The 17,179-nt window shown below is 44.9% G+C and overlaps 1 protein-coding gene across 1 annotated transcript; it reads left to right on the plus strand.

Annotated features, from left to right (window-relative positions):
* Window positions 1-690: 690 nt before the first annotated feature.
* On the plus strand, window positions 691-15,475 carry SMIM34A (small integral membrane protein 34A). The gene is made up of 4 exons (XM_031934604.1): window positions 691-715; window positions 3,221-3,406; window positions 7,621-7,749; window positions 14,559-15,475. The coding sequence occupies exons 1-4, from the start codon at window positions 691-693 to the stop codon at window positions 14,969-14,971; spliced, it is 753 nt and encodes a 250-aa protein (XP_031790464.1). The 3' UTR covers window positions 14,972-15,475.
* The last annotated feature ends 1,704 nt before the right edge of the window (window positions 15,476-17,179 follow it).

Raw genomic sequence — 17,179 nt, forward strand, 5'->3', positions numbered from 1 at the left:
GGCCTCCCCAGCCATGTGGAACTGTGAGTCAATTAAATTTCTTTTCTTTATAAATTACCTGGTCTTGGGTATGTCTTTATTAGCAGCATGAGAACAGACTAATACAGAGGGTGGAGTGGCCCCTGGTCTCTGCAGGAGGTTGTTAAATAATTCCATAGACTGGTAGGGAACTGAAGCCTGCTACTTGGGAATGAATAAGGGTGGTGTCTGGTCCCTGGGATAAGAAGGGTTGCCCAGCAGGGAGACTTTATTTATGGGAGCAGAGGTGGGAGGGGAGCTTGCAGTTAGGTCACTTGAGGTCCTTCACATTTTACCACATGTCAAGGCAGCACATAACATTGGTTTTGATTTTAGGCCTTATGCCACTGCTGGAGATGGTTAGGCAGGTTCTGCACTGAGTCCGGCACTGGGCCTTAGGGGATGAGCAGGGGATGAAACCCAGCCCCGCTTCCCTAGCTGAGCCAGGGGCCCTGGAGTGGGGCAGTGGCTGCCCGGTAGGAGGAATGCCTCTCCAGTTTGCTGGAAGGACACCATCTGGGCTCTTGGGCCTCTGCAGCCAGCTTGATCTCCCACATCCTTTCCTCCTCCAGCACCTGCCTCTGAGGGTGGATGAGGTCACTGCTGGGGCCTCCCCAGGAGTGGGGAGAAAGGGACAATTAGGGGAATCAGTGGAGCAATTCACGCCTTCCGATGGCCTCGCACATCACAAAAGGGGGTGAGAACAAGGCAGTGGGAGCAGGAGGGCCTCCATCTTGGATGGGATTAAAAATCTAAGCTGCTTTTCTTCCGAGGCTCAGCAAATTAGGGTAGTAAGCTGAGTGTCCCAGTTCCTGTGTTCTCATAGAGAGAAGGAATGAGAGAAGTTGCTGCTTGTCTCAGGCTTCCACAGAATGGAAGTCCAGGTTCTTGTCATGGACCCCTCATGCCCCAGCCTGCTCATTCACTCCTCTCTCCCCACGTGGTGTCTCTCCCCTCACACCAGACAATCTTCAGACACAGGCCCCCTTATGCAGTTTCACATCAGCGAGATGAGTAGGTCCACTTCCAGCGGGTCAGGAAGGCTCCCCCAGCACCCGGGAAGGTGGGGCTCAGGGTCACTTGGCAATGAAAGGCCTGAGTTGATGTGAGGAATGGAGAGTCTACAAGCTTTGAGAGAAACCTGGGAGATACAGAGAGAGGAACCCAGGCTTCAAGAGGACTTTCAAAACACAGCTTTCCTAGGAAAATTAAGTGGGTGATTATCTTATTTCCTATGGCTGCCATAACCAATGAACACAAAAATCAGTGGCTTAAAACAACAGAAATGTAACCTCTCGTGGTTCTGGAGGCTGGAAGTCCAAAATCAAGGTATTAGCAGGGTTAGGCTCCCTCCTAGGCTCCATGCCTTCTGAGGATCCTTCCTGCCTCTCCCAACTGCAGGTGGCGCCTTGCATCCCTTGGCTTGTGGCTGCATCACTGTTGCCTCCACTGCCATCTTCACGTGGCCTCCTCTCCTGTGTGTCTGTATGCCCTTTCATGTCTCTTATAAAACATTCACCATTAGATTTAATGCCAACTCTAATCCAGATCATCTCATCTCCATCCTTACCCTCATGACATCTGCAATGACCCCATCTCCAAATAAGGCCACATGCTTGGGTGACAGGAATTTGGAAAGAAAAATGACACCACATCCCTACTATACCTACAGTGGTTGTAGGCCAAGGGTTTGGAAGAGTGCCTTGGGCATATCAAGCTCTTAACACATGGTCAGGATCATTTGCTTTCACCAAATCAAAGCTACTATCGGAAACCCAACTGTGACATTTCTCAAGTGAAATTTTTGCTGCATATTCTGATCTCTGACACAAACGTGCCTCATCACTTATTTTATAGTTGATCAGTCAGGCTCCAATGAGGGAAACAGAAATTCCATCATTTATTCTAGCAGAGAAAGTAACAAGAAGAGTTGATTAAACATGTGTGTAAAAACCAAAGAACCCTAACTGGGAACATTAAGAAAACACAGAGCTGCAGACTGCAGCGAGCCACCAGCCACAGGAGCAAAGGAAAAGGTGATCTTGCCACCTGGTCACTGCTTCACAGCCTATTGCCTTACAAATCTTTACATAGACTCCCTTAAGTAGGGAATGAGAAGCAGAATTATGTATTTAGGGATGAAGTGTAAACTAAACCATATGGGCTGTTCCTTAGAGTTTAGAGACACCTCCTAAGGCTGACTGCTGAACACACACCAGATCCAAGCTTTCTGCCTATTTTGCCTTAAAGCGTTGTCTTTCTAATACCTTTGGTTTTAAAAGAGAGAGAAGAGAGAAATCTCCAAAGTTTTAGCTATTAAGCAAGTCCTCAAGAGCTAGCAGGACTGAACCCCTCCCAGACAGGAATTTATGAATTGATGGAGAAGCTGAGGTCATGCACTCAAAGGCTGATGCTGCATGAGAAGCGAAATAGGAAAGGAGGAAAAGAAAGGTGCCTTAGTCCATTCCAGCTGCTGTAACAAACTACCATAGACTGAGCAGCTTATAAACAACAGACATTTATTTCTCACAGTCCTGGGGACCGGGAAGTCCAAGATCAAGGTGCCGGCAGATTCAGCATCTGGTGAGGACTCCCTCTCTAGTCCCTGGTTCATAGATGGCCATCTTCTTGCTGTGTCCTCACATGGTGGAAGAGGGCAAGGCAGCTCTCTGGGGTCCCTTTTATAAGGGCTCTGTTCCCATCCATGAAAGCTCCACCCTCATGGCCTGATTACCTCCCACAGCCCCTACCTCCTAATCCCATCACCTTGGAGGTTGGGATCTCAGCACAGGAATCTCAAGGGAGCACACTCAGTCCACAGCAAAACGCACCACCAGATAGGGCAAAGGGAGGCAGGAGACCCTCGTGGAGTCATGGAGGAAAGGAGGCAGAAGGTGTATTTTCTTTGTACACATGTGTTTACAGGATGTGGGAGAACTTGAAGCTCTCAACACAAGCTTTGTAAAATAATAAGAATAATAATAGATTTATATTATAATTATATAATTATATATTATATGATTATATAATTACTATTATTATTATAATTTAAAAAATAATAGTTTTTAGAAGAAAAAATAAAAGAAAAAAAGAAACATGCTGGCTCACGTAAGACAGCTAAGTAAACTGCGTGTGCAAATTGTCCTGACTTTAACCCACAAAGCCTTGTGAAATTCAGTGATTCCGTCTCCCTCTGATTCAGCACCCCGCGGCATTGTTGGTGTAGACCCACAGGCTCTGGAAGCACTATCCGAAGTCACTCTGGGACCTGCGGGATTCTTGCACCGCGAGGCTACGCGGTACCCATGGATGCTCCGCCCCCCTGTGGCGAGAAGCTGCCATAACAATGGGGCCACAGCCAAGGAGCCCCCACAGACGGATTCTCCGGGTGTCTAGGCCAAGGGTTCTCAATAGAGGGCGCCAATGAGGCAGCCGGGAGCTATGGACGGAACGGGAGCTATGCATGCTAGAAAGCGTTAACAGTCAGATATGTGGATTTGACACATACACATACGAAAGCAATCAAACACGGAAGTCCTTAATTCTGGGTTAAGGACTGCTACTCTGGGCACACTGCCTATGGGGTAGCTCTGCTCTGTAAAGAGCAGGACCTCTGCTGCTACTGTCCACTGCTGCTTCAATAAAAGTTGCTGTCTAATGCTACCAGCTTGCCCTTGAATTCCTTCCTGGGTGAAGCCAAGAACCCTCTCAGGCTACAACCCAATCTGGGGGCTTGCCTGCCCTGCATCAAAATAACCACAAACTTGGTGGCTTAGAACAACAGATATCTATTCTCTGTTAGTTCTGGAGGCCAGTCCAAAATCAAAGTGTTGGCAGGATGCTACTCCCTGTGAAGGCTCTAGGGGAGGACCTTTTCTTGCCTCTCAAACCTCTGGTGGCTCCAGGCAGTCTGTGGCTTGTGGCTGCATCACTCCAATCCTTGCCTCCATCTTCACATGGCCTTCTTCCCTGTGTCTCTGTCTTTTCCTTTTCTGTCTCTTGTAAGGACACTTGCCATTGGATGCAAGGTCCGCTGTAATACAGGATGATCTCACCTCAAGATTCTCACCTTACTTACCTCCGCAAGACCCCTTATTCCAAATAAGGTCATATGCTGAGGTTCCAGTTGGACATATCTTTTATGGAGACACCATTCAATCCACTGCAGCAACTAATTAAGTTCTGCACATTCCACCTTCTAAAAATCTCTTGGATCCATCGACTTCTCTCCAGACTTGCTCCCACTCCTTCTTTCAAACACTGTCATCTCCTGCCTGGATTATGCCTGCAGCTGCCTAACTTGTTTCTCTGCCTCCAGTTCTGTCCCTGTTCAGTCCACACTCTGTGATGCAGCTGGAGTGATCTAAAACAGACAACTTTTGTCTTTTGCTGAGCATGTGCTGCAGACCAGCTCCATCGCTAGCCCCCATCTTAATGCTACAGTGATTGCCCACAGCAGGTTCCTGACAGTCAGGCTGGTCGGAGCCATGCCCTGGGATTTTCCTGGCTGAACAGGCCGGAAAGTGCCTCTCCACCTTCTACTGGTGGAACTGTTGAGGTGTGAATCTGAGCACCAAATGCCACAGCTTGTGTGCTTCTCTGCAGTCAGGGGGAATTAGGCCAACCTGCAGAGAGAGGCAGAGATGGAAGACAGGAGGGGGACAGAGAACCCTGGGGGACCCTCCTCCCGGCATCAAGCCCCTTGGCTAGCCCTCCCCTTCCTCTCTCTTCCTCACATGAACTGGTAAACTCTCCCTTGTTGTTCACTCTGGTTGAGATGTGGCTGTGCACTCTGGAGCATCCCAACTGTAACTATCATCCTTACAGACAAGATTCATGGGATCTGATAACCACACAGCTTTATTTCTGCCTCCACTGTTCCCTTAAATCTCTTCTGCAGGCCCCACATATACTGGAGTTTGATCTTGCCCTGACCCTATAGTCATATGAGGTTGGAAAATACATTCTTAATTCAGTAATTAAGATGTGCAGTCTCATGTCATAAGCAAAATTCTGAATTTGATATAAGGTTGGCACTCTTCCCTCTCTCAGCTGGGACCTGCTGTGGGCAGGAGAACTGTAGCTGGGAGAGTGGGCAGCTCAGCTGGCATCTTCCTTTCACTGGGACTCTTCTGTTTCTACACCCATGCCCCAAACCCACCAGATTTGTAAACAGTGGCTTCTGGCTGGGTGTGGTGGCTTATGTCTATAATCCCAGAACTTTGGGAGGCTGAGATGGGCTGATCACCTGAGGTCAGGAGTTCGAGATCAGCCTGGCCAACATGGTGAAACCCCAACTCTACTAAAAATGCAAAAATTAGCTGGATGTGGTGGCAGGCACCTGTAGTCCCAGCTACTCGGGAGGCTGAGACAGGAGAACCGCTTGAACCTGGGAGATGTAGTCCCAGCTACTCAGGAGGCTGAGACAGGAGAATCGCTTGAACCTGGGAGATGGAGGTTGCAGTTAGCCAAGCTCATACCACTGAACTCCAGATTGGGCAACCGAACAAGACTCCATCAAGATAAAAAAACAAAAACACAAAAACAAAAAACAAATTGTAGCTTCTGAACTCCCCAGGACTGAAGCCAGGAAAAGGAGAGAGCCGAGGGAGCAGAGTAGTCTTGTCTATCTGTTCTGTGATGTAAACTAGTAGAGGCAAGTGTTTAGAGCTAATGTCTTCCCTGTGGGCACATTCTTGAAGTCTTAGAAGACCCTGAAGCATTTTCTGGCCAACTGCACTAGGCCGGTGTTCAACAGTGGCCCCATGTGGCAACTAGAAGCAACAGCGCAGAGGAGTGCTCAGATGCTAGTCCTCTCTGATAGGCTGAGGAGGCCAGGCCAACCACTCTCCTCATTCTGGACAAAGCCGCTGGGAGTCCTGGCCAACCCAGGAGGCTTTAAGAGGGAGGCGAATATAGGTTGTCTTGCCAGCCAGGCAGCCAAGGACGCAAGTAATTAACTGAGAGAAGAAATGAGCTGTGACAATATTTGCCCTCTTGACCTTGGGGATTCATTCCACAAATGTCATCATTTGTTATTCCTTTTTTTTTTAACAGCAGAGGGATGAGGTGACTTGGCTGCAATCCCGCAATTAGTAAATGATCAAGTCCCGACTGGAACATGGTTCTTCCAGTTCTAAAGGCCGTGAGCTTTCCTTTGAACCTCCCCAAAGATGAGTCCCTAAATGCTGGAGAAGAGAAAAATGAAGTTAAAAGGAAGGACAAAGGTGACATATAAATTAAAGATTTTAAACATATGCGATGCCTCTTTAACCTCCAGCAGAGGGAAAGGCCTCTGGAGTCTCTGCTCTTAGCCGGGAGGGGATGCAGGGGTCCTTTATCTGGAGAAGCAGGGCAAGGAAGAGACTCAGTTGTTCTCCGCAGGGGTCCTTCTCTGTCATTTTTAATGTCTTTTTGCACTGCAGGGCATTGGAGCTGACTGATGAGGTCTGCCTCCTCTAGAAAATTCTCCTTGGAAAGAATGTCAAATGTGGATATGAACATTTATTTGTTGACATTTTTAAAATGCCAATCCTGACCCCCTGAAATGCAAAGGCATTTGTTTCTTTTCTTTTTAAAATTTCTTTTGGAGTCAAGTCCACATCATTGCCACCTTTGCTCCCAATTTAGACACCTTTCTTCGAAGCTGACTGGCTCCTCAGTGGACAAAAATTGCCATTGCCCTCTGGGAGAGTTGGGTCTTTGATGTCAAGGGTACTGCAGTATATTGGAATTCATTCTCCCAGAACTGTAGCTCACACAAATATTTACCAGGTGAGTGGCTTTGCTTGGTTGCGTTCAGGGCAATATTTGTCTAGACTGAACCAGAGGCCTAAGCAAGGAGATATCCACAAGTCAGAAGAAAATTCTTGGCCCTCGTGCTGATACAGGTTGTTCCATTTCACTGTTATGTAAGCACTGGGGAACGACAGGAGGCGGGCGTCACCCACACAGCAGAGGGAAGCAGGCAGCTGCAGGGCCCTACCCTGACGGTGATCCCAACAACTCCCCACCAAGGGACGGCGACACTCTTCCTGTGATGGCACCATGTGGCCAGATATAGAATTCTTTAAAAATAGTATTTGTATTTTTCCATGAATACCTTCAACTTTGTTTTCCCACCATCCATCAGGGCTTTCTACATTAAAGAAACAACAGGGAAGCCGGGTGTGGTGGCGCTCCCCTGTAATCCCAGCTACTCAGGAGGCTGAGACAGGAGAATCGCTTGAACCTGGGAGGTGGAGGCTGCAGTGAGTCGAGATCACGCCACTGCACTCCAGCCTGGGTGACTGAGCAAGAAAAGAAAAGAAAAGAAAAAAGAAGGAGAGAGAAAAACAAACAAACAAACAAGACAACAGGGAGAGGTTTATAGTGAAGCAGACAATGCATACAAAAACGTGCCTGATCACAAGGCTATATCTCCACGAAGTGTCTCAAATTGAACAAACCTGTAAAACAGAATGTGACCGGCACCCAGAGTCCCCCTCATGCCATCATCATTTACCCTCCCCTGAAAAGAAGTACCCACTAATCTGCCTTTTAACATCAGATGTTGATTTTGCCCAACAGGGAGAGCTTAAGGTCGTGGATGTGCCTTGGCAGTGAGAGTTTATGATTCAGCCTTTGGGGAAGTGATTGAGACAGTTGACCACACAGGATCCCAGGTCCGGCGTGAAGGTCACCAGTTCACCACACAGGATCCTGGGTCTGGTGTGAAGGTGACCATTCAGGGTATGGAAGGAGAATGACTTTGGTCTGGATGACCCACCTCTGCACCTTTGAGCTATGGGACATTGGGCCAGCCACTTCCCTGAGCCTGAGGGTCCTCTCTTTAAATGGGGATAATACTCCTGCCTCGCAGGATTCCGGGAGGTGTGGGAAGCACTCGACACAGATCTATTCACTAACGTCAGTGCCCCTCCACACGCCGACTAAACAGGACTCTCCATGGAGCAGAATGGCTGCTCCACAAAAGGCCGTCTTTCCTTCTGTCTCACGATTGTTTTGGAGCTTATGATTCCCCACATCTCATGCCGACGTCCTCCTGAGCGGAATGTTAAATCTGTTCACTTCACAAATGACACGCTCTCCAAAGCCTCCATCTCTGGCACATTGGCTGCCTGGTGCGCTCTCCCCCGTCTACTCAGATACCTCCCCAGAGAGTGGCTTTTCCCACACGGAGCGCCAGGCTTCTCCCCTGCCTTCTCGGGACCAAGGACATAAGACCCTGCTCATCCTTCACCACATTTACCTTGCAGATGAGAAAACTGAGGCTCACAAAGATGAGGGGGCTGGCCCAGGGTCATGCAGCAAGGTTGTGGCTGGGGCCAGAGCCCGGACTCCCAGACCTTGTCCCTGCCACCTGCCCTTTATTATCGCGGGTCAGGTGCTCTCACCTCCCACCTCACCGGCAGGGTCCAAACCCCTTGTCTGTGTGGCAGAGGGGGAATGCCACGGTCCATCCCATAGCGAGAGACAGCAGGAGCCAAATGAAACTTCAACAAAGACATCTAACAAATGGGTGCATTTATTATTGAATAGGTAATACACATATGGTTAAAAATATTTAAAGCATAAAAATATTTAGTGAGAGCCTTCCCTCCTACACCTGCCATATATCTACCTGGTCCTTTCCTCCACTAGGTAACTCCTCTTCTTAATTTCTTGGACATTCCGCTGGTGTTTTAAATGCTGACAACGACAAAATCAGATATATATATATATATGTGTGTGTGTGTGTGTGTGTGTGTTTGTGTCTGTGTGTGTGTGTGTGTATATATATATATATGCTGCCTCACAATCTTTTGATACATAGTAACATGCTCTCTTCTTTACCTTTTTCATTTAACAACACACCTTAGAGAGCTTTATACATCAGTACATAAATAACTTCCTCATTCTTTTTCACAGCTGTGTAATACTCCATCATATATGTATATTATTTCTTAACAGTTTTATTGAAATATAATTCATATACCATAAAATACATCCATTTAAAGTATACATTCAATTTCTTTGTATATTCACAGATTGTATACAGCCAGCACCACAATTTTAGAATAGTTTTATTACCCCTCCAAAAATGCTATATACCCTTAGTTATCACCCCCAATCCCTCCCGCTAGTCAGCCACTAATCTACTTTCTATCTTTGTAAATTTGCCTATTCTTGGCATTTCATATAAATGAAATCCTATAATATATAATCCTTTGTGACTGACTTCTTTTATTTAGCTCAACGTTTGCAAGGTTCATCCATGTTATAGTATATATCAGTACTTCGTTCCTGTTTATTGCTGAATAACATTCCGTCGTATGGATAAACCACATTTCATTTATTCATTCGTCAGTTGATGGACATTTGGGTTGTTTCCATTTTTTGCTATTACAGATAGTGCTGCTTTGAACATATGTGTTCAAATTTTTGTGTGAACTTATGTTTTTATTTCTCCTGGGAAGATACCCAGGAGTGGAATTGCTGGATCATATGGCTTATTTTATAACTTACTTACCCAGTACCCCATTGATGGAAATTTCATCAAATTGTATCTTAAAAACCAGCAACCATCACAAATGTGGCAGGCTGGATACTAGAGTGAGGATTAGGAAGAAATGGAGCTGGAAACAATGGCTGGATAATTGGACTTGCCAGTCTTCCAACTTTTCCTTCCCGCTCCTAGGGAAACTTTACACCCAAACACTTACTCTAGCACCTTCCAGTTAAGCCTACCTCAACTCCAATGCAGTCTGTGACTCTGGGAAAGAGAAGAGCCATTTCTCACCACCTGGCGCGGGAGCCCACTGCCCACTGACCCCTCAGGGAAAGCCGGGAAAGCCCGAGGCCCCTCAGGTGTGCCACCCTGGGGGTGTCACTCCCTTCCTGTTTGGGTTTCCTCATCTGGGAGACTGTCCAGAGGAAGCTGGTGACTCTTGACCATGGAGTTTCCTGGCCCTATGATGACAGATCTCTGCCACACCTGGCCATCTGCCACACCTGCAACAGGTGCAGAACGCAGGGGAATTCAATAGCCATCCAAGCTCTAAGCTGAGAGCCAGCCTCAGGGAGAGCTTCTGGCCACCTCAGCTCATGATGGGACCTGGGAGAGCTGGAGATTCCTTAATAGCAGCATGTTTTAAAAAATTGTTTTGATTTAGAACTCCTTAACAAGTCAAAGCTGGGAAGTGCTTTCTGTTCTGATGCAACAGAAGATACAGCAAATCGGATCTTCTGATTAATTGCATGAGAGCAAAGTCATCCACTTACTAAATTTCTGTTTGGTGCTGCCGTAAGATTGTTGGAAGATCATATTACTTCCCGCTCTGGAAACTCAGTGCAGCCCAACTGCAGTAGGACTGATCCCTCCCTAGGAGAAGGAGTTTTCCTTTCATCATCTTCCCTTTCTGTGCATGGCAGCCGCTTGAACTTGCCCCTCCAAGACTCAAGGACAAGACCACCCCATGGAATGTGAGTACTCAGCTACAATGCAAGGTTGGGCAGTTTGAGATTTACTTACGTATTTAACATCATTAAATTACAAGTACAAAATGACACGGAGGAAAAAGTTTCTCTCTTCTACAGGATATGTTTGTCCATTAAAATACAACCTAACTTACTTTTACCTTTGTAAAAAAGGTAAAATGTAATGTATTGCAATAATTAATATAGTGAGTTTCTTTCATATAGAAAATGAACTGGTTTTTAAATAATTTAATATTTTATATGTCGTCCTTAGTTGGGAATATTTTATTTGTATTTGAATATATTGCATCGTTCTATGACAATTTCCAGAAAGTTCTATGAGTTTGTACATGTGTTCTGAGTTTCAAAAAGTTCTCTTGCCCTAATATAAGGATATTGTGTTCTTGCTGGGTTGATTTGCTGTTTGTTTGTTGTAATAATTACGGGAATTTTTCACCTTCCTTACTTTAATGTCTCAAACCATTCCACCAAACAATGGCGTAAAATTTATTCTTGTGGTGGTGTTTCTTGTGAGTGACTAATTTTATGTAATTAAATCTGTTCATTTGTCCTGGGCTTTGTCACATGTAGTTTGAAAAGTAATTTTTAAATAGTTTATTCCTTCATCTAACAGTAATAAGCCCAATCACTCATTCTGGAAACTAACTACAATAAAAAATACTGGCCTCTCTGAGTCTTGCATTAGCAAAATGAATTAGCAACAAATATACAACTGTCAAATGGAAAGCATTTTGGAGCACCTTTGGTCTACCCTGTGGGCTACAAGATTGATCCTATGACATGTTTTAAAATACATTTGTGTTCACACAGAGCAAGAAATGGGGGTTTGAGCCAGTAAAGCCCCACTGGGAAACGTCTCACAGGATTGCACCCTACGTCTCTGGTTTTCATTGTTTCATTTTCTCCACTGACTCTCCAAGTAGAGAAAATAGTTTTGAATTAAACAGCAATTGAGATCTTAATCTTCTGGTCTTACAAGGGCACACAACATCTTTACCCAGCGGCACTTCACCAGGGAGACCAGAAAAGTACCAACTTGTACACTCTTTGTTTTCAAAAATAAGTACACACAGTACTAAGTGTACAAAAGGGCATACCGTGAAAAATATATCTTCTTCCCCCAGGTCTCTCCCCCAGAGGCAATTGATGATACTAATTTCTTATGCATTCTTCCAGAGATGTTCTATACACATAAAAACTACAAGCAAATAACATATAGCCTCCCCCTTTTTTTACAAGTGGTGTTGCACAGCATATCACCATTAGATTATTTTTTCACTTATTAACGTTCAGTACCGTAAAAAACCCCTTACTATTTTTTATGACTGCATAGTATTCCACTGCATGGAGTTTCCAAATGCATTTCACCATTTCTCAGTTGGTGCTATTTAAGCTGCTGCCAAGCATTCATCATCACAAGCAGGACTGCGATGACTAACCTTCAGCATCTATTGTTTCTAGATGTTCTGGAGCATCTTTAGGATAGATTCCTAGAGATAGAATTGCTGAGTCAAAGGTAAGTGCGTTTGTAATGCTCCTAGATCTTGTCCGTGTGCCCTCCATGTTGGTTGTATGAATTTACCAGCAATTATACAATTAAAATTCTCCTTGGAAAAAATGTCAAGTATGGATATGAACATTTATTTGTTGACATTTTAAAAATGCCAATCCTGACCCCTTGAAATGCAGAGGCACTTGTTTCTTTTACAAGGTTTTTTTCTTTTGGAGTGAAGTCCACGTCATTGCCACCTTTGCTCCCAATTTAGACACACACCTTTCTTCTAAGCTGGACAAAAGAACAAAAAAAGCCAATTGTTTTTGTTAGTTTATTCTGAAACATCATGAATTTGCAAATCCAATAGGTGACAAAATGCTTTCTAGTTATTATCTTTATTTGCATTTTTCTTACATGAGTGATATTGAGAAGCTCTTCTTATGTTGAATGTTCATTTTTTCCCTGTGAACTATTTGTCTATATCTTTTGCACATTTTTCTACCCCAGTTTTAAACTTTTTCTTACAGAACTGAAGGCTATTTAGAAAATCAGTGATATAAATTGCACTCTGTCATCTGCCTCTTGGTTTTATGGTATGAAATAGCTTAAATTTTTTATGTCGTTGAATTTGATTTATAGTTCTTCTTTTTTTCTTCTGAATTTTTGTTATGCTTAAAAGAATATTCCACTGTGAGATGATAAAGAAAAAATCTGCCATGCTGTACTCTAGTACTATAAATTGCTTCACTTTTTATGTTAAAATATTTGATTTATCTGGGCTTTTTTTTTTAATTTGGACCGATTTATCTGGTCATATGGTGGAGAGATGTGGATCTAATGCTATTTTCCGCAATGCTACATATTGAATAATCCATCTTTTCCCACCGATCAGAAATGCTCCTTTATTAGCTAGCTATCAAATTCTAATTCCTAGCTATTGATGCTGTTTTTACTCTGTTTCATTGGTCTGCTTGCCTGTGTTTTCAGCATCACACTATTTTAGCTGTCATAGTTTTATTTTATTTATTTTTTATTTTTAAGACAGAGTCTTGCTCTGTTGCCCAGGCTGGAGTGCAGTGGCCCAATCTTGGCTCACTGCAACCTCCGCCTTCTGGATTCAAGCGATTCTCCTGCCTCAAACTCCCTAGTAGTTGGAACTACAGGCGTGTGGCACCACGCCCAGTTAATTTTTGTATTTTTAGTAGAGACGGGGTTTCACCATTTTGGCCAGGCTGGTCTCAAACTCCTGACCTCAGGTGATCTGCCTGCCTCAGCCTCCCAAAGTGGTGGGATTACAGGTGTGAGCCACCGTGCCCAGTGCTGTTGTAGTTTTATAGGGAGAGTTGTACCTGGTTCTGAAGAACACCCAACCCACACACTCTGCAAAGCCCAGCAAGTCCCAGCTGGGCTGTGTGCATATAAAACATTCATTCATTGAAAAAAATGTAAATTAGTTTTGCTGGCTGGCTGATTTAAAATTTGTGGCTAGGCTAATTCATTAATCATTCTTTTTATTCAGATTTTTTTTTTCTAATTAGCCTTGACAGTTGATTTTTCTTTTTCTTTTTCTTTCTTTCTTTTTCTGTTTTTTTGGTTTTTTTAAAAATAGGGTCCCATGCTGGAATGTAATGGTGTGAACACAGCTTACTGCAGCCTCAACCTCCTGAGCTCAAGCGATCCTCCAGCCTCAGCCTCCTGAGTAGTTGGGACCACAGGCTTGCACACCACACATGGCTAATTTTTTTTATTTCTTGTAGAAACAGGGTCTTGTCACGTTGGCCAGGCTGGTCTCAACCTCCTGGGCTCAAGAAATCTTCCCACCTTAGCCTCCCAAAGAGCTGGGATTACAGGCATGAGACACCACCCTGGCCAACAGTTGATTTTTCTAAACAAATAGTGTATTGATTTCACAAATAAATCCTGTTGTTGTTTGCATTGTAATTATGTTTGTGGTATAAATTATTTGGGAGATAACTGCCATCTTTATGATGTTGTGTCTCCTATTCAAGAACTTAGTGTTTTTCTGGGCGCAGTGGCTCATGCCTGTAATCCCAGTGCTTGGGAGGCTAAGGTGAGAAGAGCTCTTGAGACCAGGAATTCAAAACCAGCCTGGTCAACATGGTGAGACCTCATTTCTACAAAAAATTTAAAAAAAGAGAAAAAAGAAAAAAATAGCCTGGCATGGTGCTGCATGTCTCTGGTTCCAGCTATTTGTGAGGCTGAGGCAGGAGGATCGATTGAGCCCAGGAGTTCGAGGCTGTAGTGAGCTATGATCATGCCACTGCACTCCAGCCTGAGTGACAGAGCGAGACTCTGTCTCTCTAGCAAAAAACAGAAAGCAAAACAAACAACAAAACAACAACAACAAAAACATAGTGTTTTGGACTCTTTTGATATTTAAAAATATATTGACATACCTGTCGTTACACTCCTGCTCATGCCTCAGAGAATGCCTCTTTGAGCAGCGCCACATTTTCGTGGATACGAGGGCTCCATTCTCCTTGGTGTGGCCAGGCAGCCCTCAGCCCAGGACGCTGGGTCTCATCTGGACCTCTCTGTTTCTCAGGGGCCACGTGGACTCCCCATGAAGCCTCCAACCAGACCCAGGCCAGCACCCTCCTGAGGCTCCTACTGGATGACCACACGGAGGGGAGGAATGACATCAACTCCACCAGGGCCCTGAAGGTGCCAGATGGAACTAGCGCCGCCTGGTATATCCTCACCATCATCGGCATCTACGCGGTGATTTTCGTCTTCCGGCTGGCCAGCAACATTCTCAGAAAGAATGACAAGTCCTTAGAAGATGTTTATTACTCAAATCTGACCTCTGAACTCAAAATGAAAGGCCTCCAGGGCAAGGTCGCCAAGTGCTCCTCACTGACCATCAGCAACAGGGCTGTGCTGCAGCCCTGCCAGGCCCCCCTGGGGGCAAAGGGCGGGAGCAGCGGGCCCCAAACCGCAACCCCAGAGACCCCCTGAGAGTCAAGGCCAGGAGGCCTTCCCCAGGACGACCCCAGACTTCTTGCAGGGGAGCAGTTTTGGGTTTACTTGGAGCCCTTGAGTGGGTCTGGGGGTGCATCACTGACCAGGGGTGCTTCTGGCTGCTAGTTTGCGACCAGAGTCAGCCACCCATTTCCTCCTCAGACTTCCAGGTGCTTTGAGAAGAGAGAGCAGGGCAGTGGTTTCTAGCCAAATTCAATCTTCACTGGCAAAGCCTGTGCTCTGGGGAGGAGCACTGTTCCACTGTTCTTGGAGGAATCCAGAGACTCCTGGGGGCATACAAAGAGGTGGCTCCTTGTCATGGAAAGAAGAGTGAACTTGGAGTCGAATGTCCTGGGTTAAAATTCAACTTCTGGGGAGTCACATAAACTGAGCGGCTAGTTCCTCACTTGGGACATCTAGGGTTTGGGGACAGATGGTTTTAAAAGGCTATTTTATTTGAAAGACTCTGGCTTGAATATAGGACCAAAGTTGTTAATATCAGAAGTTGGAAATTCTTCATTTTCATTGAAAGAATTAGGTACGTCAAAAAAAAAAAGCACTGGCGCTGGGTGTGGTGGCTCATGCCTGTAATCCCAGTGTTTAGGGACCCTGAGGCAGTAGGATCCTTTGAGCCTAGAAGATTGAGTCCAGCCTGGGCAACCTAGACAGACTCCGTTTTTTTGAGACGGAGTTTTGCTCTTGTTGCCAGGCTGGAGTGCAATGGCACAATCTCAGCTCACTGCAACCTCTGCCTCCTGGATTCAAGCAATTCTCCTACCTCAGCCTCCTGAGTAGCTGGGACTTACAGGCATGTGCCACCACGCCTGGCTAATTGTTTTGTACTTTTAGTAGAGACAAGGTTTCACCATTTTGGCCAGTCTGGTCTCGATCTCCTGACCTCGTGATCCACCCGTCTTGGCCTCCCAAAGTGCTGGGATGACAGGCATGATCCACCGCACCCGGGCGTGTGCCTGTGGTCCCAGGTACTTGAGAGACTGAGGTGGGAGGATTGTTTGAGCTTGGGAAGTTGAGGTTGCAGTAAGCTGTGATCATGCCACTGCACTCGAGCTTGGGTGACAGAGTGAGACCTTGTCTCAAAAAATAATAATAATAATTTTTTAAAGAAAAAAAGCATTAATTTTGGAGTCAGAAGAACCAAACTCTAGTCTGGGTTTGATTATCAACCACTCCGGTGTCCTTTCACACATCACTTCGCTTCTCTAGAACTCAGTTTCCGTACAGATAAAATGAGGCTAATGATGTCAGATCTGCCAGCCTTATCAAGTAGATGAGATCTAATGAAACCATGCATGTGAATGAATTTTGAAAAGTAAAATAAGTATGTAAATATAAGCCTTGTTGTGGTGAACGGTGATGGTGGTGACTGGTGGTGCTGGGCGATGCTGATGGTTTTGGTGGTGGCAATGGTTTATGTTGATGGCGGTGTTGGTGTTGGTGACGTTATTGGTGGTGGTTATGATGTTGATGATGGTGGTGTAGGTGGTGGTGGTTGATGGTGGCATTGATGGTGGTGGTCATGATGCTATTCTGAAACAGGAAATGACTAACTCATTGACAATTAGTCTCTAAGCAATGGCTGTGTTGTTTTGTTCCACAAGAGAATTCCATCTGCATGTCAGTTGATGACCTGTGCTGTCAATTGAATCCATGAGATTTCCCATGTGGACATTCTTAGACTTCCTTACATTACATACCATATGCTTCACTCAAATGTTTTACAAATACTTGTTACTTAAATACTTTTCTTTGTCTAAAAAAGAAATAAGATCTTGTCTAGATGACTGATTAACTTAGGGAGATTCTGATTAACAGAATTTCTACAAGGGGCTTTTAGCAGGCAAAGAGAAAATTGTATTTTGTACCAATTTATATAAAGTTCATCTAGTTCAGCTTCTGGAGATGTTCTTGAGGCTAGAGATGAAATATCTTTTTCCTGTCCACAGACAGTGGTCTGCAGTTCACCCCATGAACTCATAATGGTCAGAATTAAACCCTGAGCTTTGTTTATGGAGGGTGAGATATATTTCCAAGTATTTCTTTTTCTTTTCACGTTTTCCACATCATTACCATCATCATACTCATCGTCATCATTGTCATCATCCTACAGGTTGAAAACAGAAGTGTTAGTTTATTTATATAGTTTATATAGTCTTTATGCATATGTTTGAGATGCTTACAGGGCAG

The sequence above is a fragment of the Piliocolobus tephrosceles genome, chromosome 19 (assembly GCF_002776525.5).
Source record: "Piliocolobus tephrosceles isolate RC106 chromosome 19, ASM277652v3, whole genome shotgun sequence".
NCBI lineage: Eukaryota > Metazoa > Chordata > Mammalia > Primates > Cercopithecidae > Piliocolobus > Piliocolobus tephrosceles.